The sequence below is a fragment of the Epithele typhae genome (genome assembly GCF_022376455.1).
Source record: "Epithele typhae strain CBS 203.58 chromosome Unknown BXZ73scaffold_184, whole genome shotgun sequence".
Classification (NCBI taxonomy): Eukaryota; Fungi; Basidiomycota; class Agaricomycetes; order Polyporales; family Epitheliaceae; genus Epithele; species Epithele typhae.
In genome coordinates this window covers 2,330-25,010 of record NW_025954375.1, presented here as the reverse complement: position 1 = coordinate 25,010, position 22,681 = coordinate 2,330, and the positions used below count along the sequence as shown (strand labels likewise).

At 58.0% G+C, this 22,681-nt stretch overlaps 5 protein-coding genes across 5 annotated transcripts; 3 read left to right on the top strand and 2 right to left on the bottom strand.

The window, feature by feature from the left end:
• Positions 1-966: 966 nt before the first annotated feature.
• BXZ73DRAFT_108751 (uncharacterized protein) lies at positions 967-2,764 on the bottom strand (the record flags this gene model as incomplete). Its single annotated transcript, XM_048017209.1, has 3 exons — positions 967-1,001; positions 1,064-1,586; positions 1,652-2,764. 3 exons carry the CDS (start codon positions 2,762-2,764, stop codon positions 967-969), a joined length of 1,671 nt encoding a protein of 556 aa, XP_047870986.1.
• Positions 2,765-7,105: 4,341 nt separating this feature from the next.
• Positions 7,106-7,330, top strand: BXZ73DRAFT_58044 (uncharacterized protein; the record flags this gene model as incomplete). The annotated part of the gene is made up of 1 exon (XM_048021630.1): positions 7,106-7,330. A coding segment is annotated over one exon (225 nt), but the record flags the coding sequence as incomplete, so codon positions are not given.
• Positions 7,331-10,965: 3,635 nt separating this feature from the next.
• On the top strand, positions 10,966-11,749 carry BXZ73DRAFT_58047 (uncharacterized protein; the record flags this gene model as incomplete). The annotated part of the gene is made up of 3 exons (XM_048021632.1): positions 10,966-11,131; positions 11,188-11,302; positions 11,353-11,749. 3 exons carry the CDS (start codon positions 10,966-10,968, stop codon positions 11,747-11,749), a joined length of 678 nt encoding a protein of 225 aa, XP_047870984.1.
• A 494-nt stretch (positions 11,750-12,243) lies between these two features.
• Positions 12,244-12,717, top strand: BXZ73DRAFT_58046 (uncharacterized protein; the record flags this gene model as incomplete). Its single annotated transcript, XM_048021631.1, has 1 exon — positions 12,244-12,717. The coding sequence occupies one exon, from the start codon at positions 12,244-12,246 to the stop codon at positions 12,715-12,717; it is 474 nt and encodes a 157-aa protein (XP_047870983.1).
• A 5,285-nt stretch (positions 12,718-18,002) lies between these two features.
• Positions 18,003-18,768, bottom strand: BXZ73DRAFT_93654 (uncharacterized protein; the record flags this gene model as incomplete). Its single annotated transcript, XM_048026692.1, has 3 exons — positions 18,003-18,461; positions 18,621-18,655; positions 18,687-18,768. The coding sequence occupies 3 exons, from the start codon at positions 18,766-18,768 to the stop codon at positions 18,003-18,005; spliced, it is 576 nt and encodes a 191-aa protein (XP_047870982.1).
• Positions 18,769-22,681: the final 3,913 nt, after the last annotated feature.

Below are 22,681 nucleotides of genomic sequence, written 5' to 3'. Positions count from 1 at the left end.
CCACCTCCTCTACAGTACGCCGACCTCGTCCATTTCCTCATCTTCATTCCCCTCCTCTTCTTGCACGATTAGTATGTCCTCCTGTTCTACATCTCGTACATTTCGTATTCTCGTATCCACTTCCCCTTCATTCTCGGTCTCGATTTCGTACATTTTCGGGTCTCGGACTGTACATTGATCTGTCTACATACTCGTCCCGTGCGTCGCATGTACTTAGGCTCACGTTTTTGCTTATTGATGCTCAGTTCACTCTCCCGCTCTTTCTGCGCGTGCTGTGTGCTCACCTCGTCTCACCTCGTCTTCGCCTTCGTCTTCGACTTCGACTTCGACTTCGCCCACGCTCACGCCTACGCTCACGCCCACGCTCACGCCCACGCTTTCGCCCACGACCTCGATTCCATTCGCCTTCGCCAGCGCCGCGCGTGCGCGCGATCTCGTCTATCCACTCCGCGTCTATTCCCTCCTCGTCCTCCTCACGCTCGCGCGATCCTCTGATCCGTCCTCCCTTCGCGTTCGCTCCTCACGCGGCGCGTCGTAGCTGTTCCCTTCATTTCCTCCTCGACTTCCCGCGTCTCACGCTTGCTCGAGCTCGCTCACTCGCCCTCATCACTGTTGACTCTTCGCGGAGTTGACTGCACATCAGCGCACATATGATACATGCCTGGGCCGAGATCAGGAAGGAAACAATATCTGGGAATGTTCTGTTTGGGAGCACTTACATTTCTCCCAACCCTTCTCCTCCCTTGGCCTCGTTGTCGGGCCGCAGCGCCGCAGCCTCCAAGTCGTGATCAAAAACACAGCGCGCAACGTACGCGAGGAAACGATACATCTAGCTATCACGTCGCGCGACGGCGCACCGGAGCAGCGGCTCGCCACGCTTGAGGTACATACCGCGTCCAATTCTCTCCGCATTTCTCACCCACGCGCGCCCCCACTTCTGTCTTGTGTGCATTCCACACGTGTGCGCTACCGCCCATACCGACACCTCGCGGAATAGAACCCTGCAAACGGAACCGGTCAGCCCCCGCGTGCACGACAGACACGGAGCACGACCAGCGCTCACCGTCAAGGCTCCTCGCAGCGTCAAAGTCCGCGTGTTGGATGAGATCCCGCGCCCGCTCGCCGTCCTCCCGCCAGATCTCCACCGGTCTGCGTGTCGCACCCTCGCCCTCGACCCACCACCACCGCTCGTCGCGCGGGACCTCCTCCCGGAGCTGCCGTAGCCTCCGCAGCGTGGGGCGCACGAACTCGTTCGTCGGGGCCCACCGCCGCTCAGCGTTGTCCTCGCGCGCGAGCTCCGCCGCGAACTCTGTAGACAGGGCCGGCACGCGCCCCGCGTGAGCTTCCGGGCCGTCGAAAGCGCTCGGTGCAGGCAGACAGGAGCGCAGGGCGACGAGCCGGAGCGACGGGGCGGCGGCGACGAGCCGCTGCGGGAGCGAGAGGAGTGCCTCGACGCGGCGGACCTCTGTCGCGCGCTGGTCGTCGACCCTGGCCATGCTAGTGGCCGACCACGAGTGCGTGGGCGGCGGGAAGTGGAGGGTGAGGTGGACGAGCGACGACGCATGCAGCGCGGGCAGCAGCGAGTCCTGGTCGTGCGAAGCCCGGGGATAGTCAGGGGCGTGGAGAAAGGGCGCGGGGTAGAAGGACGTACCACGTAATCGCGCACCTTGCACCTTGCAACTGTGACCTCGAGAGAGCGGAGGTGGGGCACCGCGCCGCGCAAGGATTTCCATACGTGCTCCGGTTCGGTCAAGACGGGGTCCATCTGCAGTTTAAGAGTGAAGGGCTGGGTTGCTTCGAACAGCGGGAGTAAGTTGAGGACCGCTATGCCTGATAGTGACGCCAAACTGTTCCCTAACGATACAGAGTTGACGCGTCCAATGCGTCGGGCGGTGTCTTTGGTAACGACAGCGCGCGATCGAATAACGAGCTCGTTGAGGTTGGTAGGCCACTGGTCATCCGCCCCCAGAGATAATATCGGGTTCTCGCCATACAGCCACAGCGACAACGTGAAGAGATTGGGGCACAGCGTCACGAAATTCGCGGCCACCGCTGAGGAGCATGTGAGGGAGAGGTGGCGGATCGAGGGAAGGCTTTTATCGGGTGTTCCGAAGGTGTTCAGTAGCACGGGGACATAGCTAAAGTCGACGGTACAAGTGTGTATACTCGGGATTGAGGCAAGGACGGATACGAGTTCCGCGAGCCCGGAAGTTTGATAGTCGGAGTCAGCCAACTCGAGTGTTAAGGATGCAATGTTCGAGCTTGCAAACATGGCTTGCAGAATAGATATCGTCTCAAAGGTGATAAATAGCAGACACGCTTGCTTGAGATAGCGCATTGCACCAATGATTCGGCTGAGAACTTCTTCATCTTCTCCGATGAAGTATTCGAAGTTCCAGAGCTCGATGGTGCGGAGGTTGGAGGCGTGGCTGAGAAGTTCGTGCAGAATCGGTACGTCGGGTCGTTCAAAGAACGACGTGGTGAAGTGGTGGAGATAGTGGACGCGCGGGACCTGAGAAAGCGGCTCTGGTGCGCGCATGTAGTCCGACAGGGCGCGAGCCTCAGAGGAATCGCCTAGATCGGGCACCGATCCGTACGTGTCTCTGCTCCAACGCAGACTGGCGAAGGCGTGGGAGATAGCGAGTCGATACGCGCGTTTGGATGTGTACGCCATCGCGAGTGCCTCCGTGCGGTCCAGGAGGGAGAAGATTTCGAAGAGAACATCGTCGTTCAGCGAGAGGAGGGGGGTGGAAACCACATGCATGTTCCAGGTTTGACGACGTGCCCGGGGTAGATCTTCAGGATGGATACTGGCGCGCGGTGTCGCTGAGCAGCCGGGGAGGGAGGGAGAGGAGAAAGAGTACCAGGCCATCACACGCAAATCACGCGTCTGTGACTCGCGAGTGGCGGGACTTGGGGACGGCGTCTACGTATCTTCTCCTCAACCTCGTCGGCTTCCTTTCCCCTCTCATCCGCACTGTACATTCTGTCTTCCACCCTGTAAACTCGGCGTCTTCAAAATTCCCAATTCGCTCAGCGACCGACGGTCCAACTCTCGCCTTTCAATGGCCCCCATAGGCCTCAGGATCAGGTTATCGCTGTCGCTGGATACGGGGGATCGTAAGCACTCATTTCTACGACCTCCCAGGCGATGAACATGTGTGTTGGAAGCCTCCTTCCCCTGGTGCGTTCCCTTGCCCTCGTTCATCGCGCCGACTACGCACGTTTTCATCAGCGTCCCTGCGCGCCGTCAAGCCCTCTTTCTTTGCTGCACCTCCAGCTCGACTTCCGGACCTTACGTGGCACCTGTCACGCCTTCTGCAAGGTCGGCGACGACGACAAGTGTCCCGTCGCTTCGCTACAGCTCCGCTCCGTGGCCTCGCCCGGACGATCTCCACGTTCGGCCCTCTCTCAATCGCCGCGCTCTCGTCGTGCGCGCCCGCGCCTATACATACCGACAAGGTGTCCATTTAGGTCGGAGGGTGCGTCATGTGGCTGAACCAACGGCGGGTCGAGGAATGGGCGCAGGCACGAGGTCCGCGAGAGCGGGCTCATCGAGAGCAAGTGCGGTCGTCGATCCGGGAATGACGCTGGATGGTGAGTGCTCCCGCGTTGGTTCTTGCACGGTTCCGCGGTACCGACCCTGGTGCTTCCCCGACAAGAGTCGCTACGCTCTGTACTAGTAGACTACAAAGTCAATGCGATGATTCCCTTCTCCGATACGCTCCGCAGAGGTTACCCCATCGGTCCTCCTCCGGCCAAGTTCAAACGGTCTTCGAACTGCTACCCCTTCCTGAGTCGGGGCTAGGAGAGCATCATCGGAGTACCCATGGGGGTTTCGATCCGGCGGGTGAGAGATGGACATGCCATTTGGTTGGATCGATCAATAGGAAAGAGGGTAAAAGCATTTTAGATGAGGGCGTAAGTATGAGCTCCGATCGTTGAGGATCTACACTTGGACGTTGGCGCAAGTAAGCAGTCAACAATGGGAACACCAGTATTACTGTAGCGAATACAAACTGCGTTCTTGCCTTACGACATCCTGGCCGTCGCTCGCTCCTCTCCCGCTGCAGCGCCGCCAGCCGCTCCTCCAGCCTTTCGAGTCGCGCGCCCATCACCGCGAGCCCGTCCTCGAGCGCGGCGAGCCGCCGGGCCTGCGTTGTACCGGCGTCCTCATCCCCACCGTCGTCCGGCTCGCTGGGGTCTGCCGGGCGTGAATTTGCTCGCTAACTGGATGTTCGGCGGCCACTTGGGCACGTACATCACGCATAGGGAACCATCTGGGAGGGGTTCAGCGCAGTATTGCCTACGAACGACCGCATGAGCGTCATCTCCTCGCACGCGTCGCAGACGATAACTAGAGTCAAAAGGCGCGTCAGGATGGGGCCTATGGGGTCGGGGCCGGAGGGGGATTCGTCGGACGAACCGTAACAGGTGATGCAGAGCCAGCACTCGTCCATGCACGTGTACTTGCGTCCTGCAAACCACACACAACCATCCCGTGTGTAGGGGTGCGGGAACAGACCCGGGTGGCGGGGGAGTGGAAAGGTTCTCGGGGACGTTGAGTCCCGCGCTCCGTCTCGCTGCGAACACTGAACGCTGAGGTGCGGGCTCACAAGAACAGAATGAATACCTTGGCGTGAAAGATCAAAACATCAACAGCTACGCCTCCTGTGGCGTCATGTCTCCGCCAATCTCCACACTCACTCTCCCGTGCACCACCTACGCCTGTCTGGGGTGGCGACGCACATGCCCCACGAAATCCGAGGATACGGATGCTCCGGAAACATTCAAGAAAAGAATGGCGCAGATGTTCCCGGGTATCTTTCAGGCTGAGGGCACGAAAAGGGGCGGATGAGGAGACGATGCAATGGACCATGTCAAGCAGACGCACCGAAGTGATCAGGAATCTTCGCCTCCGCATCGCCGGTAAGGTGTGCGAGCAATGGTTTCCCTCTCCGACGACAAGTTAGATCCACCTAAGATGGCACGCTGCGGTGTATTGCGTCGGTGCTTGAGACTACTTTGAGCCAGCCGGAAAGCAAGTCCGCGCGAGACTGGTTCGCGCCGAGCGATGTTCCCGTGTGCAGGAAGCGGGGACCTTCAGAGAGCAGTCCTACGTCGCCCAGAGAGTGGAGAGAAGGGGACAATGGGAGAAAAGGAGAAGGAGAGAAGAGATAGAGGCTGATTCAGACATTGACGCCCTTGTGCACGTGTTCCCCCCCGCCACCACCCCGGTGGCCCCTGGGCCCTGGATGAACCCGGCCCCTAAGCATCTGGCCGAGATGGGGCTCTTTGCCTCTCTCCTTCCTCCTCGTCCTTTGCGCTACCGCACCCGACCGCCAGGCAGCTCAAACCTCCGCCCTTAGGTCGCCAGCAAAGTCTCCAGAATATCTGCTCGACGGCCGACCTCGGGCTCCGACTCATCCGATCATCATACACTGAACGGTAGTGACTATTCTCTTCTTCGCCCTCGTAGTTTTGGAAGTCCCCGAATATGAACCACCATTCGGGCCTCCTCTCTCTCGACGATGACGTCCTCCTCGCGATTTTCTCCTTCCTGGATTCCAAGGCGGCGCTGGCCACAGCTTCCACCTCCAAACGGGCCTATAGTCTCGCCATCTCTCGTGTCTTCGCCGACCTATCCTGGAGTACAGTCTGCTTTTCGGAAGACAAGGATGGCTCCAGAGCCCTCGCCTTTTCGCGCTACATGTGCGCACCTGAACTACCCCGCGTCCAACATCTCCGCCATTTCACCCTCGGCAGTGCTATGAAACCGGTCGAACTGCCACCTCTACGCGATATTCTTAGTCAAACCTCCAATCTCCGCATCATCGACCTAGAAAACTTCGAGGACTTCCTCCACCCCGACGGGCACAGAGTCATCCAAACGATCGGCGCGATGCCCCACCTCGAGGAGGCACATCTGCAACGTATCGAACCCAAGGCGGTTTCTGGACTTCCAGTCATGTTATCTAGTCCGAACCTCACCACTTTGACACTGGGCTTTTCCTTCGCCCACTACAGCGGTGGGGAAGACGCGGATTTGCTGGCGCGAGTTCAAGGACAACCTCACCGTGAGTTTACCGACTGCTGCTCGCGTCTACGTCTCTGAACTACCTTAGCGGCTCACAGACACCCCTCTTCGCCGCGCTCCCATCGCTACCGTACACCCACCTCGACTTCCAGATCAGGCACAGCTAATATCGCATCAACGAAACATCCGAGGCCGACACGTCGCGCATCGCCGGAGCGACCCGCGTCGCCTTCCTGAAGCCTCTGCCCGGTGAGCATGCGCGGACGATCCCTACCCTTCGCGTCCTCGCGCTCTCGTCGTGCAAACCCATGCTCACCCGCCACGACACCGATGAGGGCCGCGCTGGGCGCACGGACGCGCAGCTGTTTTCGAACTACTACAACGGTATCTCTGAGAGGCTGCGGTGCGGGAGCACGAAGGTTTGCGGGACAAGCGATGGTGGTAGATCTCGAGGGGCAGGCGCCTGCGTGGGACACGGCAGAGATCTGGAGGGAGGACGGGGAGAGGGCGCGCGCGTTGATCGAGGGGTCGTCGACGACGCTGGATGGTGGGTTCTCTCATTACCGCTTCTGCGAGCCTTGTGTACCAATTCCGCACGTTGCCAGGGTTCTTCAGCGACAAGTGCCGCCGTGTCATATAGTGCACTTCTTCTGTGCACCGTCCGCGATGTCGTTCGGTCAGAATCGCTGGCTCGATTCGCGATCAATGTTGGGCAAACACCGCATGCTCGGATTCGACAGGGATGACCGCTTCACCTTTCTACATCAAAGCACGGGCAGCGGCCCAGGAAAGTCTGGGTAAAGTGTTCCAGAGCGTCATTGCGTGCCGCGCAGGCGACGAAACGACCAATCAACCGGTGACCGCCGATGGCGGATGACGGACTGGGTGTGGAAGGAAGGCGTAGTGTGTCGGGGGATTCCGATGGTGTCATGTGCGAGGGCGGTTTGGCACCTCGGTGATCGCTACTATTCACAGGATATGTTCCGGTAGACGTGGGGTACGTCGAGTTCAAGTACGTCCGTTCCGATTGCAGCCTGTCAATGGTTCACTCGCGACCCGTGGCAGCACCACGCGGTGTCCGCTCTCGGGTACACGAACGAGGGCGTCGCCGCGTACGTCTACCCGAGCGCGAAGTACGGGAGCGTCCCGCTGTTCCGGATGTACTCGACGTCGGCGTCGGACCACTTCTATACGACCGACGTGGACGAGAAGCACAGGGCGGTCGCGTCGTTGGGCTCCTCGGACGAGGGAGTTGTCGGGTACGTGTACCAGGTGAAGGTCGCGAACTGTTAAGCATGTTATGGTGAGTGAGAATGATGCCGACTGTGATCTACGACTACGGATTGCTGACTCATACATAGCAGTACATGATATGCATAAATCCCTGTTAGAGCGCCCCGGGCTTATGCATATTGTGAATTATGCATACGCGAATATATGCATAAACATTAGTGAATGCATACAACTGTAGAGGCGTCAATGTCCGTAAACAAAACAACGCAATGGGGAATCGAACACCCAACCCAACCCAAAAGGGGGAGGTGGGAGGCAATTCTACCACTGCGCCATGAGTCCATTAAAACGGCTCATATGTTTCTTTATATGTACTGTTATATTTCTCAATACGTCGACTTAATGTACTCCCGTCCTCCCCAGCTGACCATCCTCTCTCAACTGTGGGTAATGCAAGATGCCCACTATGATCTCCCGCCCATGTCCAACGGATATCAGCTCACCTGTGCAGCACATAATATATCATTTGCTTCCTGTAGAGGCGTAAGTGACTATGCCGATGACACAAGTAAGTTTATGCATACAGCGTGTTTATGCATACAATTTGTTTATGCATACAACGTGTTCATGCATACGGCCGGTTTATGCATACAGCCGGTTTATGCATACAGCCCGATTATGCATGCAGCGTGATTATGCATACGGCGCATTTATGCATACGCCCCATTTATGCATAAACGGTGCGTATGCATAAACGGTTCATATGGGTAAACACAGCGTATACCAGTGGGGCAAGACGACAGTCATCAACTCCAGGTCCGAGTCCATGGAGGTGAAGGCGAGATAGTGGGCTGGTGTAAGCGTAGAAATGAGGAATCTGGGATGAAGCAAGATTTGCGGGGAAAGCGAACGTGAAGAGAGTTGGATCGCGGGAACGCAAGGTACTTGAGGAGGTCAGAATAGACGAGACCGAGGAGGATGATGAGCGCGAGTGTGAGATCGAGGGCGAAGGGGAACGTGCGGTGCGTCTAGATCGATGTGTCGCATAGGGCTGCCGTATTGATCCTAGGTGAACACGGGCGGATCGTGATGGGCGTGTGCGAGGTGGGACGGACAATGTGCGTGGAAAACGTGCGTGAGGACGACATGGATGGGAGCCAGGCGGAGGCGCGTAGCCACTAGCGTGGTCAGGTGGTCGAGGGACGACGAGTGGACGTGAGTCGTAGAGAATGGAGCAACGTGACGCTGCGAGGACGCAGGAGCTGAGAGAGAGCCCTGGTGTCGATTCCTGGTGTGTGCTCCGAGAAAAGCGGGATGTGATCGACCCGCACGTCATCCAGGCACTGTGGGGGGTGGCTGTGCTCGAGGAACACCTCCGCGCATGGTCCCTGGCCAGCGCACACCCTTCCGCCTCACTTGGCCGTCCCGGCCTGCGCGGTGAGTGTGAGGTGCGTACTCACCGTGTCCGGCCTCGTCATCACACCCATGACCGGTAGACGCACACACCAGGAATCGACACCAGGGCTCTCTCTCAGCTCCTGCGTCCTCGCAGCGTCACGTTGCTCCATTCTCTACGACTCACGTCCACTCGTCGTCCCTCGACCACCTGACCACGCTAGTGGCTACGCGCCTCCGCCTGGCTCCCATCCATGTCGTCCTCACGCACGTTTTCCACGCACATTGTCCGTCCCACCTCGCACACGCCCATCACGATCCGCCCGTGTTCACCTAGGATCAATACGGCAGCCCTATGCGACACATCGATCTAGACGCACCGCACGTTCCCCTTCGCCCTCGATCTCACACTCGCGCTCATCATCCTCCTCGGTCTCGTCTATTCTGACCTCCTCAAGTACCTTGCGTTCCCGCGATCCAACTCTCTTCACGTTCGCTTTCCCCGCAAATCTTGCTTCATCCCAGATTCCTCATTTCTACGCTTACACCAGCCCACTATCTCGCCTTCACCTCCATGGACTCGGACCTGGAGTTGATGACTGTCGTCTTGCCCCACTGGTATACGCTGTGTTTACCCATATGAACCGTTTATGCATACGCACCGTTTATGCATAAATGGGGCGTATGCATAAATGCGCCGTATGCATAATCACGCTGCATGCATAAACCGGCTGTATGCATAAGCCAGCTGTATGCATAATCGGGCTGTATGCATAATCGGGCTGTATGCATAATCGGGCTGTATGCATAATCAGGCTGTATGCATAATCGGGCTGTATGCATAAACCGGCCGTATGCATAAACCAGCCGTATGCATGAACACGTTGTATGCATAAATGGGGTGTATGCATAAACCGGATGTATGTATAAACACAATCTTAGACATAGGTAGGCATCCCGAGGAGAGGGTGAGTATGCAAGCAGTGTTGAGAAGTATGACTGGACTGTGATGAACGACGAGTTCAACAAAAGCCTTGTGTTTATGTCAGTATTGAAGAGAGTATATCTACTGTAAGCAACGCACAAACAGCATGGAACATTGGCGTAGTGGTCTGTTGTGTCGTATGTGTACAATGTCAAGAGGCTGCGGGTTCGATTCACGCGGCTGTCCTTTTGTTTACGGATATTGACGCTCTTACAGCTGTATGCATACTTCAATGTTTATGCATATATCTGTGTATGCATAAGGTACGGTATGCATAAACCCGGGGCGCTCTAACAGGGATTTATGCATAACCTGTACTGAGGCGGCTCTGCTGACTCGAAAATCTTAGGAGCTATTATGTTTTCGAGTGTGGAGTATCTATCCCTCTTTCGTACATTAGGTCACGCCCATGCTGAAACGGTCCAGCTGGGTATTGGCAGTATTCTTCGAGCCAGTGCGTGGACGCACTTCTTTTATATTGTATGCGTACCTAATCCTCTTTTCTTGAGTATTCGGTCACGACAAGCACAAACTACGTGTACGCAGAACACTGCGCGGGCAGTGAAAAGTCGACGGGATGCGAAGGGAAACGGCATCGATTGACCGAACGCGCGAGTACACGGAGAAGGGAGGAGGCAGAGGGCCAGAGCGCGTGCACGGGCGTGGACCAGGTCGACTGAGAAGGACGGCGGGATTGGTGCTTCCTATCAACGCGGAACTTGTGGACGAGCAGCGCGGCAATATGATCGCAGCATGCCCTAGGGCTCGCCGGCTATCTCCGCCTCGCGCGCTCCCTCATCTGTGAGCCCCGGTCCCTGCCATCTGTTCCACCAACCCCCATGTCGCTCTCTAAGCTGACGCGGCGCATGCGCAAGTTCCGCGATAAGAACACACCAGCACAGTCAGATGGATCCAGAGATGCGTCAGCGACCTCCAGCACATCCGCAGTGATCTCGACAAATGCTCCATTCGATGCAGTCGCCGAAGGGACCGTAGTCTCGCGACACGTCGAACTCCAACAAAGCACCGATTCTGCTCCGCTGCTCTCGCGCGAAGCTCAGATCCCAGTCTCCGAACCGGCCCCAGAACCTGACATCAACATGCCCAAACGGAGCCTTCCCGTCGCGACTGCACCAATTCTACACGCTATGGACAGCGCACTCGTGGAGCTTGCGCCCATCCAAGACAAGCTCAACGCTGGACCAACGCGCTCTCCATGCTCACCGAACCCTCTCAGTACGTCCATACGAGCTCGACGAGGCACATTTCCTGATGACGTGTTATGTGCGCAGAAGAACGAGGTGAGCAGTTCGCCATGCTCGCCAATCGGGGCTATGAAGCTGTGTCGAGCGATGTCGGGGCTCTGGCAGCTTCAGATGTCGCGCAGAAGATTGAGCGCGGCATCCAACGCTTCGCCGACAACATCCCATGGCTCATGAAAAGTCTCGACGAGCTCGCGAAGATCCATCCCGCTGTTACAGGTCAGCTGTACCGCTCTCCGCTTTCAGAGTGCAGCGTTGACTTTTGTCCCACACAGTGGCTGTTCTGGCTTTCAAAGCCGTCTACTACCTGGAGTCGACGCGCCAGGAGAATGACCAAAGGGTCATGACCTTGTATGTGACCATGAAAGACATGATGGTCGCCATGGTGCAGTACGTGCTCGCTGATATCGCTGCGCGATGACATTGCTGATTGTAGATAGACTCAAAGACATAGAGAGCACCTCCCATCGAGGGCTCGATGGACAAACGATCGAGGATCGGCTGGAGGCGCTCTCGAAACAGACGGCGGCAGATATCAAAGCGTGCGCCAACTTGTGCGACACGTTCCTCAAGAAGCGCACCTTGGCGCGCGTCTTCAAAAGCCCTATATGGGCCGACAGGTTGGCATACTGGGTCGATGTCTTCACCGAGCGGAAGGGTGACTTCGAATTCGCGCTCGCCATGCATTCCGCGACTACGGTGTCCGACGTGAAGCGCCAGAACTACGAGATGAGCACGAAGTACTTCCAGGCGCTTTCCCCCCGCTGGCGACACAAGACTCACGTTTTGCCGCAGGCTGGACGTCATCCTCGCGCTCTTCAACAAGTTCGCGCCTGAGTACGAGCGCAAGGTTGAGAAAGCGATCAGCGAGGCCGGTGGCTTTACCGCTGCGCGCAAAGACGACGAGGTCCTCAAGTCCCTCATCGCGATCTCCGTCCCGATGGGCCCCGACGCACCTGGCGCCGACCAGCCGGCGCATCTACGATTCACCGAGGTCCCCGCGCCCGAAGCGCAAGGGCCCGCAGGTGCAGGCGCGGGTGGGCGCCGCGAGATCGTGGGCATTGAAGGCGCGCGGGGCAAGTCGGACGGCACGTCGTTTGATGAGCTCAAGGCTGAGCTGCGCGAAAACGTCGACGACGCGCTCGAGCGCAACTTCGAGACGTTCACGGGGAAGTTTCAGCTCCAAATCGGCATCCTCCAGGACCCTCTCGAGCGGTACATTCGGGCGGAGAACGACAGGGTGATTGACGCGGTCACAGGGGCGATGGTGCGTGATTCGAATGAGCGAGTGGACAGCGCACTGACGTGCAGACAAGAACTGGCGGGGAAGCATGCCCGAGTGCCACCACTGCAGTGTGGTGCCGCTCTTCCGCTTGTACAACCAAAGCGCCAAGGACCACTTCTACACCACCAGCGCGCAGGAGCGCGACAACGCCCTGGTGTCGATCGGGTACGGCAACGAGGGTATCGCGGCCTACGTCTTCCCCGAGGCCGTCAACGGCGCCATCCCGCTCTACCGCCTCTATAGCGCGGGCAGAAAGGACCACTTCTACACCACGAACGCGCAGGAGCGCGACAACGCGGCGTCCAAGATCGGGTACACGAACGAGGACATCGCCGCGTTCATCTACCCGGACGCGAGGCACGGGACTGTCCCTCTGTACCGGATGTCCTCGCCGTCGGCGTTGGACCACTTCTACACGACGAACGCGGTGGAGAAGGACAACGCGGTTTCAAAGTTGGGCTACTTGGACGAGGGAATTACTGGGTACGTGAACCCGGGGAAACACGCGCAAGGCTGCTGAGCGTGCCACGGTGAGCGAGCACGTCACCAACTGTACCGCACGACCAACGCTTGCTAACTTGAATATCACAGGAGCTGGATCGCCTCTAGTGGGGCATTGAAGAGACACCGAAAGTCTCCATCGAACTTGTATGATGTTGCGGGTACGCCCTTGTATCGTCTCCGATTGGTACCTTCGCACTCGCTACGGACATGTCAAATCTAGTGTTTCGGTATCATGCGATTCATGCAATGTTTTCCACCTGCGAGGCGGTCATGAAGAGTGGTCGCCGTATTTATCACCGTATTCAGCATCTTCCACAACGTTCATCTCATGTGTTAATCATTCACCACCCTTTGGAAGTTCGCATTCTTCTCTCCTGTCGCGATGAATCTCATCGATGCGGTCGGCGTCACCAATGCCACTTCGTTTCTAATTCATCCGTGACGTCCGAGGAGTTTTCTGGTTCGTCCTCAAGAGCGTATCTCGAGACTGAATTTGATCTGAGTCCGGATCGTAAGCGACATTGCAATAATATGCCCGGGATCCGGCAGGACAGTGTCATGCTATCTATCCTCCATCTTAGACCTCCAGGGTAATGGACAATGGGAGATATCGCCCGTGTACCTTTAATAGTCTCGTCCAACCCACGACGCTGCGCTTCACTCCCTCGGCTCGGAAAGGGAACGCTGGCGCGGGCGGAGCGCGAGCCGCGGGGTCAAAAGCGGCTGACGGCGGTGCCCAAGAAGACACCTGCAGCGCGGCTGATCACCGGGACGTGAAATCGCAGCGGCACCCAAGTACAAGTGCTCACCGTCAAGACCAGTCCGGATGCGAGCGCTCGATGAGCGTGCACGCGCTCTCACCCAGTTCCCGCCAGGTCTCTACGAGCCGTCCCTCCTGGATCCACCGCCGCCGCACGTCCCGCACGTTCTCGCTGTGGCCACGCCCGCAGTCGCGCGACTGTCGCATCGTCTCTGTATACTCTTCTTGCTCTTGGCGGATCCCCGCTGGGAACGCGATCCGCTCCGAATGAGCGGTCAATCGTGACGAAAGTGCACGAAGCGGAATGATACGACCCCTAAGCGAGGATGCGGGGCGACGGGAGGGAGCGGGTGACCATGCTGTCGGGTTCAGGTCTCATCCATGCCGCCAGGAAGGTGACGTGGAAGAAGAAGCGAGAGGGGCTCCAGCACGGCCAATAGGTATATATATCTACGGAAAGTCCCATCAGAGATTCACAACAAGGTTGACAGCTCGTAAGAAGACTACTCACCGTGAACATCGGCAGGTCGCAGTCGACGAGCTCAATGGTGAGGTGAGAGACCTGGGCTAAGGCGTCTAGGAAAATAACGTTGCCCATACGAGGTCCCCGTAGAAAGGTGGACGAAACGTCGCTCGAGAAACGGACCGAACGAGGTGGATGTGCACAAGAAGAAGACCAGCTCGCGAAGAGAAGACCATCTATGCTCGTCCCACCCAACGTTCGTCCCCCACCCGTTGTGGGGATGGCAACACACTACGGGCGGGACGTCCATAGTGTTGAGACGGAACCGGTGTAAGCGGCGGGTGCAGGGGACCTGGGACACCGGTTCACGTCCGCGCGTGTTTAGACTCGCAAAACGCTTGTGCTTGCGGATCGTTGTCTTTCCCCGCCTCAGAGTCCCTACCGCAGTACAGGCCCGAGGAGACATTGGGGATAGCGACACGATAGGGGAGACGGGAAGCGTACGACACTGAGAGGACATCGGTGTGCTTTTTGGGAGAAAATCGTGGCCTTTCTGAGGGAAAGGAGCGTCGTCGTCAAGTGATGGAAGAGAGTCTTCCTCGCTGAGGTGCGGGTTCACAAGGACAGAGGGAATGCGTTTGCGCGGAAGCTCGCTGATGGTGTAGAACGCAAGAGATATATATCCGAGGTTAAAGAAGACATACCACGTCCCCTGTCGTACGCCCGTTGCATCCACCCCAGCTGTCCGCCACTACCATTCACCTTCTACCCTGCCAACCTCCACTCTCGCTCTCCCACCACCTGCGACTGTCCGGAGTGGCGACGCAAAGATTCCACGGGAGCAGGGAGGTGAGGGGATGGATGCCCCGGAGAAATTCAGGGGGAGAATGGTCCGGACATCCGTCCTGAATACACGAATGGGGGCGGATGAGGGGACGACGCAACGAACCGGCAGGGCAAGCAGACGCACCAGAGTGATCAGGAAGCTCCGCGTCTACCTCGTCGGTAAATTTTGCGAGCAACGACTTCCCTCTCCGGCGACGAGAGTTAGATCGGCCTGAGGTGGTACGCTGCGATGGGTTGCGGTGATGCTTGAGACTACTTGGCGCCAGCCGGAAGACAAGTCCGCGCGGGACTGGTGAGCGCTGAGCGATGTGCCCGTGTACAGAAAGAGACGACCGTCAGCGCGGGACAGAGCGGCCTCATGTCGACGAGAGAGTGGAGAAAAGACGACGCCCGGGAGAGAAGGAGTGGGAGGAGAAAAGAGAAGGGGAGATTGACGCCTGGCTCAACGCCTGGGACGGCGCGCTCAGTTGCCTCTTGAGTCTCCTTCCTCCTCTTCCTTCACACTATCGCGCCACACTGCCAGGCGGCTCAAAGCCACGTTCTTAGGCCGCCATCACCGATTCCGGGCTCCGACTCATCTAATAATCAATCATATACTGAACGGTACTGTTTTCTCCTTCGCACCAATCGGAGTCTCTCTAACGTCTCCCAAGATGAGTCACCCTTCGGGCCTGCTCTCTCTCAACGACGACGTCCTTCTCTTGATTTTCTCTTTCCTGGACTCCCAGACGGCGCTGGTCACAGCTTCGACCTCCAAACGCGCCTACAGAATTGCCATCTCTTGCGTCTTCGCCGACCTATCCTGGGGTAGAGCGTTCAATGCGGATAAAGAGGATGGCTCCGAATCGCTCGCCCTTTCGCGGTACATGTGCGCACCCGAACCACTGTCCCAAGTACCCCGCATCCAGCATCTCCGCCATCTCGGCCTCGGTCACGGCATACACGAAGTTGATCTTCCTCCTCTTCGTACCCTCTTTTGTCAGGCATTTAACCTCCGCACCATCCAAATCGTGAACTTCGAGTTCTTCATCGATGACGACGGGCTTGTAATCCAAGCGATCGGCGCGATGCAACACCTCGAGCAGGCCCGTTTCATGCGGAGTGGCCCTGGCACGGTCTCCGCTTTGCCAAACTTGTTGTCAAGCCAGAAGCTCACCTGTTTGACATTGGATTTCGACGGTACCTACTACGAGGAGGACATCTTCGACTTTCCCGCTCTCTTCGCAGGCCTCTCCTCCGCCACGAGCATACGCACTCTGAGCATCACATTCAGCTTCTTCCTCACTGCGCCGTCGACGCGTGCCTCCCACGATGTCACTCTTTCCTCAATTCGTCACCTTACCCTCTCCACCCTTCCGGGCCCAGTCCCTGCACACATCATCACCCTTGTCCTAACATCGACACACTGTCGCTCGTGCTCTTCTCCTGGAGTGAATTCTCGGCTGTGTTCTCTATGTCTGCGGAGGATCGATGGCCCGCACGACTGAAAGAGCTCGATTTTCCGAAGCACATCGCCATCGCGGAAGACACCGCCCGATGCATGAAGCCCGTCCACTGCTTATCATTAGGGAACGAGACCCCGATTCCCGGCGGAGCCGACTTCAAAACCGTCCTCCCGCTCCTCGAGACCTTCCGACCCACCGTCCTGGAGCTCCGGACGACAGGCGTTCTCACCGATGCGGGCCGAATGTGGGACACCCTGCGCGACGCGACGCCCCAGCTCCGCTCTCTCTCGATCGTCGTGGCAGGTGCCGAATATGACGTGCGTGAATACGTGGTAGGTCCTCTTCCCGTCTTAAGATTCCCGCACGGCTCGCTGATCCTCTCGCGATCGCAGGACCCGCTTATCGCCGCCCTCCGGTCGACCTCGCTCGTCCACCTCTCCCTCGAATTCCCGCCCACCTCCTGGGGCTTCGACGTCGCGAGCCTGGCCCACGCCGACCGTATCCGGACCGCGGAGATTCACCGCGTCGAGACGCTCCGCCCGCTCCCCTTGCGACTCGCCGAGGCCTTCCCGTCGCTCCGCGTCCTCGCACTCTCATCGTGCAAACCCGACACCACGGATCTCGGCTCAGAGGTGTTCCACACTCTGGCTCCGGCACATCTGATCGCAGAGCGTGAACGCGAGGAGGAGATCCTGCGGCGGTGGGGACCGGACAGCGAGTTCCTCAACGCGTCGATGCGGAAGACAAGGGAGCTCGACGTGGAGATCGCGCGCGACAAGCGGTGGTGGTGGGTCGAGGGCGAGGGGGCAGGGCGGACGCCGGTCGAGATATGGCGGGAGGATGGCGAGCGGGCGCGGGACCTGATCAAACGCACGGACTTCGATCCCGAGAAGGGTCTCGATGGTGAGTTTGCGTTGTGCTGTACTCGTTCGCGCTGTCGCTGATTAGCCTTGTTCGTAGGATTTTACTCGGAGAAGTGTCGCTATGAGCGGTAAATTTTCGTCATGCATATCTTCACGTTTTGTATTTGGTTGATTGGTGTAGGATAGTGCTTGTCTCGGCGTGTTTCTGACATAGATCAGTCACTGCCTTAATATGAAGTATCGCGTTGTTGGCAACATTCAATGTTTTGTCCCGACTCAAAACAGTAGAGAATACTTTCTTTACGATTGACTCCTCTGCCAGCACGCATGGCATGAAGTACCTCTTTTCATGTACGTCTCATTGCAAGTAGCAGAACAGATCGTACATATGTGCATGAACGAGAAAGTACGTGAGTAGACGCTCGTTCCCGAAAAACGCGGGAAAGCCGAGTTCGGCCGGCCACCCTGCTTTTCCCATATTCCATCTCGACGTACGCAAATCCTCTTCCTTGTCTCTTTACCTGCTGCATTGTGTACCTCCCCCTTGCCCTTCGCCAGCAGAGAGAAGACATTCTACTCAAGCCAGCGGATTCTCCTGCACGCCACGCGGAGTTACTTCACAGGACTGGCACGGAGCTACGACACCAACGAGGGTCACGCCCGCAGGAGGGCGAGGTAGATGAGAGACGCGGGGAAAATTAAGCTGTGGGAGAGGTATTCACGGGGGTAGATATGTTGGCGACGAAGCACAACAAATCTGACGTGTACGTGTCTAGTGGGCGGGTGCCAATCGGATAAGATAGAGCGTGTCCTAAGTACATCGAGACTCCTTGAAGCCTTTCAATGCACCGCTCCTGTGATATTCAAGTTAGACGTCGTGATCGTAGGTCACAATCGGGGTCATTCTCACTCACCACCGCATGCTCAGCAGTGCGCGCCCTTCACAGGGTTCACGTACCCGGCAACTCCCTCGTACGAGTAGCCCAACGAAGCGACGGCGTTGTTTTTCTCGGCCACGTTCGTCGTGTAGAAGTGGTCGACCGCCGACGGCGAGAACATCCGGTAGAGCGGCACGCTCCCGCACTGCGCGCTCGGGTAGATGTACGCGGCGACGCCCTCGTTCGTGTACCCGAGCGCGGCCACCGCGTTGTCGCGCTCCTGCGCGTTCGTCGTGTAGAAGTGGTCCGAGCCGGCCAGTCTGAAGAGGCGGTAGAGCGGGACCGCGCCGGAGACGCCGGCGGGGAAGACTTGGGCGGCGGTCCCCTCGTTGGTGTATCCGATGGAAGCGACGGCGTTGTTGCGCTCCTGCGCGTTGGTGGTGTAAAAGTGGTCCGTGGCGGAGGGGCTGTACAGGCGGAAGAGCGGCACCGTACTGTCGCAGCACTCGGGCGGAGTGGGGGAAGGGGTCTGGAGGAGAAAGGCGTGAGCAGAAGCAGCTGAAGATGGGCGAGAAAAACTGTAGACGCACGACGGGCGGAGCAGTGCTGGAATGCGTGGACGAGGGAATCGAGTTGCTTGAGTGCGTCGAAGGCTGGATAGTACTAGTGTAGGTGTAGTACGTGGAAGACGGAATCGTGCTGTTGCAGTCTGTGGAAGACGGGGGTTCACTGCTCGAGTACGGGCAAGAGGGGAGTGCGTGCACAGAGAAAGCGAGAGCCGAAAGGACGATGGCGGCGAAATATGACTTCATGATGACTGAGATGGGGAGATCTGAGGACGCTGCTGTGGCTGATGGCTGAGTGAGGTCTCTGCGACGTTCGGTGAGCCTTTTAACTTACGGGGAGACGCGAGGAGATACGCGTACCGTCTTCTATGCCTTTGAATGAAACCATTGATGACTGCTAGAAACGCATCAGGCAGGCAGGCGCGAGAGAGAGCTTCGACCAGCGAGAATGCAAGAATGAGTGCTGAGCATCATTGAACTGACATCGGGAACCACACCGGAACCACACGACGACGTGAGTTCCAGGGAGAACCGGCCTGTAACAGTTTAAAATGTGGGTCCAGGATGGAATGAAGAGGCACTCACTGTCGCATCCCTTAGTTCAGGCTTGATGAGGAGCGGTTGGCAACCCGCAGCAAAGCGTGCGTCCGGTCGTCCTTTAGCGCCTTTACCACGTGTCACGGTCCAATAGATGTCCTGCTCTCATGGTGCGAATATATGCGGTGAAAACACACACGGTGGCGAAATACAACCTCCATCCAGGCTACTGCTCATAGCGACACTTTTCGGAGTAAAATCCTACGAACAGAGCGATTCAGCGACAGCGCAAACGAGTCCAATCCGAAGCAAACTCACCATCGAGACCCTTCTCGGGATCGAAGTTCGCGCGCCGGATCAAGTCCCGCGCCCGCTCGCCGTCCTCCCGCCATATCTCGACCGGCGTCCGCGCCTCCCCCTCCCCCTCGACCCACCACCACCGCTTATCGCGCGCGATCTCCGCCCCGTACTCCTGCGCCCTCCATATCGACGCGTTGAGGAACTCGCTGTTCGGCCCCCACCGCCGCCGGATCTTCTCCTCGCGCTCAAGCCCCGTGATCAGCCGCGGCGAGGCCAGAGCGCGGAACAGCCCCGAGCCGAAGTCCGTGGTGCCGGGCTTGCACGACGAGAGCGCGAAGACGCGGAGGGACGGGAGCTCCTCGGCGAGCCGGAGAGGGAGAGTCCGGATGGTCTCGACGCGGCGGACCTCCGCGGCGCAGAGGTTTTCGGCTTGGGCCATGCTTGGGACGAGGTAGCCCGGGTCGACGGGCGGCAGGTGGAGGGAGAGATGGACGAGCGGGGTGGATCGGAGGGCGGCGATGACTGGATCCTGCGTGTGCGGGAGTATCAGCGCTGGCCTGTCGCGGAGCAGTACGGCGAGGGGACGTACGATGTAATCACGCACGCTAGTACCAGTGCTTCTGGAGGCTGTAACGATGATGTCTAGGGAGCGGAGCTGCGGCGCTGCGGCGGTAAGCTCGTTCCACATATAGCTCGGCTCTAAGAGGGCGGGTGTCGTCTGGAGACTGAGGATGGTGGGTCGGAACACCTTGAGGAGCGGGAGGAAGGCTTCGAAACCGTTCCTATCGGGGATTGTACTGTTACCCACGAACGGTAGCCGGTTGACTTCGTGCCGACCAGAAATTTCTCCGTTAACCCCTAACGACAGCCGGTCGACGTGCATCATGCGCTGGACGGTGTCGTCCGCGAGGGTGAAGTCCAAGGGCAGGTCGAGCTCTTTCAGTCGGACGGGCCATCGGTCCTCCGCCGACATGGAGAACGCAGGGGAGACGGAACCACGCATCCTAGTAACGGATAATGATAATGTGAGAAGGTTGGGACATAGCGTCACGATGCGTGCTGGCACGTGGCCAAGGAGAGAGTCGATGGTAAGGTTATGAATCGAAGGAAGGGTGAAGTTTCTTGAATTGGGTGGACGCAGCGAAGTGGGGACGGAGTTGAACGCTAGAGCGAGTGTGCGTAAACTCGAGACGGAGGCGAGGGAGGACATGAGTACGGGAAGGTCAATGGTCTCCCCGGGGCCGTAGTGAGCGACGGAAAAGCCCAGTGTCAAAGTGGTGATTTTCGGACCGGACAGCATGACTGGTAGACTGGAAACCGTCTTGGGGCCAATATGTACTAGACGTGCCTCCTCGAGGTGGCGCATTGCGCCGATTGCTTGGATGGCTCCGTGCCCGTCGGGGTGGAGGAGATACTCGAAGTTTTGGATGTCGATGGTGCGGAGATTGGAGGCTTGACTGAGAATGTCGTGTAGAGGCAACAGTTCGACTGCTTGCATGGCGTAGCCGAGGGTGAGCTGGCGGAGATACTGGACGCGGGGTACTTGGGACAACGGTTCGGGTGCGCACATGTAGCGCGAAAGGGCGAGGGCTCTGGAGCCGTCCTCTTCGCCCGGGTTGCGGACTAAACCCCAGGATCGCTGGGCGAAGACGCGAGAGATGGCCAGTCTATAGGCGTGTTTGCAGGTGAAAGCTGTGGCCAGCGCCGCCTTGGAATCCAGGAAGGAGAAAGTCGCTAGAAGGACGTCGTCGTTGAGAGAGAAGAGGCCCGAAGAGTGGTTCATCTTAGGGGACTTTAGAGGAATGTCTGGATCTACGAGGGCGAAGAAGATAACAGTACCGTTCAGTGTATGGTGATTGGATGAGTCCGAGCGCGGTGCCGGTGGTCAAGCCGGTATTCTGGAGACTGTGTTGGCGACCTAAGGGCGTGGGTTTGAGCCGCCTAGTAGTAGGATGCGGTAGGAGGAGGAATAAGCGAGGCACAGGGCGCGTCCTGAGCAGCGTCCTGAGTCGGGCGTCAACTCTTCTCTTTCTCCCTCCTTCTCCTTCTCTCTCCGGTGTGGTCTTTCTCCACCCTGGCCATGCGACATGAAACTGCTTCATCTTTGCCGCGCTGAAGACCCCGTCCTTACACACGGGCACATCCCTCACCAGTCCCGCGCGGCTGGCCCAAAGTAACCTCAAGCACCGACAAAACCCATTGCAGCGTACCACCTCGGGGCCAATCTACATAATTGTCATCGTCGGGGAGGGCGGCCGTTGCTCGCACGACCTCATCAGCGATGTAGAAGCGAAGGTCTCCGATCACTTCAGTGCGTCTGCTTGCCCTGGTTCGTTGCGTCGTCTCATCCGCCCCTATTCAGGACGGAAACCCCGGAACATCTGTGTCATTCACTCCTGCCAGCCGCACGTAGTAGGAGAGCGAGGGTGGAGATTGGTAGAGACATGAAGCTACAGCAGGCGCAGAAGGCGAAGGCGAATGGCGGATAGCTGGGGCGGATGCGAGGGGCATACAGCAGGGAACGTGGTACGTCTTCTATAACCTCGGCAACATATATATCTTGCGTTCTGCACCATCTTTCACGCCAATGCATTCCCTCTGTCTTTGTGAACCCGCACCTCAGCGTTCAACGTTCAACGTTCAACGTTCAGCGTCCCCAGGAAAACTCTCCTCCATCACTTGACGTTGACGGAAATGCACATCCTTTCCCTCAAAAACGCGCGCTCCTCGCAATTTTATCCCAAGAGAGCCCGCCGATGCTCTCCCGGTGGCCGCGCTTCACGTCTCTCTTCTCGCGTCGCGATCCCTGACCTCTCCTCGGCCTGGGGTAGAGATTTTGAGGCATAGAAAGACAGAAATCCGCAGCCAAAAGCGTTCTGTGAGTACGTGCGCGGACGTGATCGCGTTTCCCAGATCCCCTGCACCCGCTGCTTCCACCGGCTACGCCTCAACTATTCCGAACCTGCGGACGTCCCGCCAGTGGCGGGGTGCCGTCCTTACAACGGATGGGGAACGATCGTTGGGCGGGACGAAGATAGATTATGAACGGTAGCCTGGATGGAGGCTGCATTCAGTCACCATGCGTATATTCACCGCGTATATTCACATTATGGGAGCAGGACAGCGCCGCGAAGAGGTACGATGACGGCACCCCGTAAACCCTGCCGGGGTAAAGGAGCTTCTCGTCTGCTGCACGATTGCCTGGGTCGACTGCATGGTCGAGAGCCTGAGAACACGTACAATATCTACCAGTGACGTCGGGCTCAGATGAAGGTGTGCCGAACGCTTGCAACCAAGATTGTACACGAGGGAATTGCGAGGT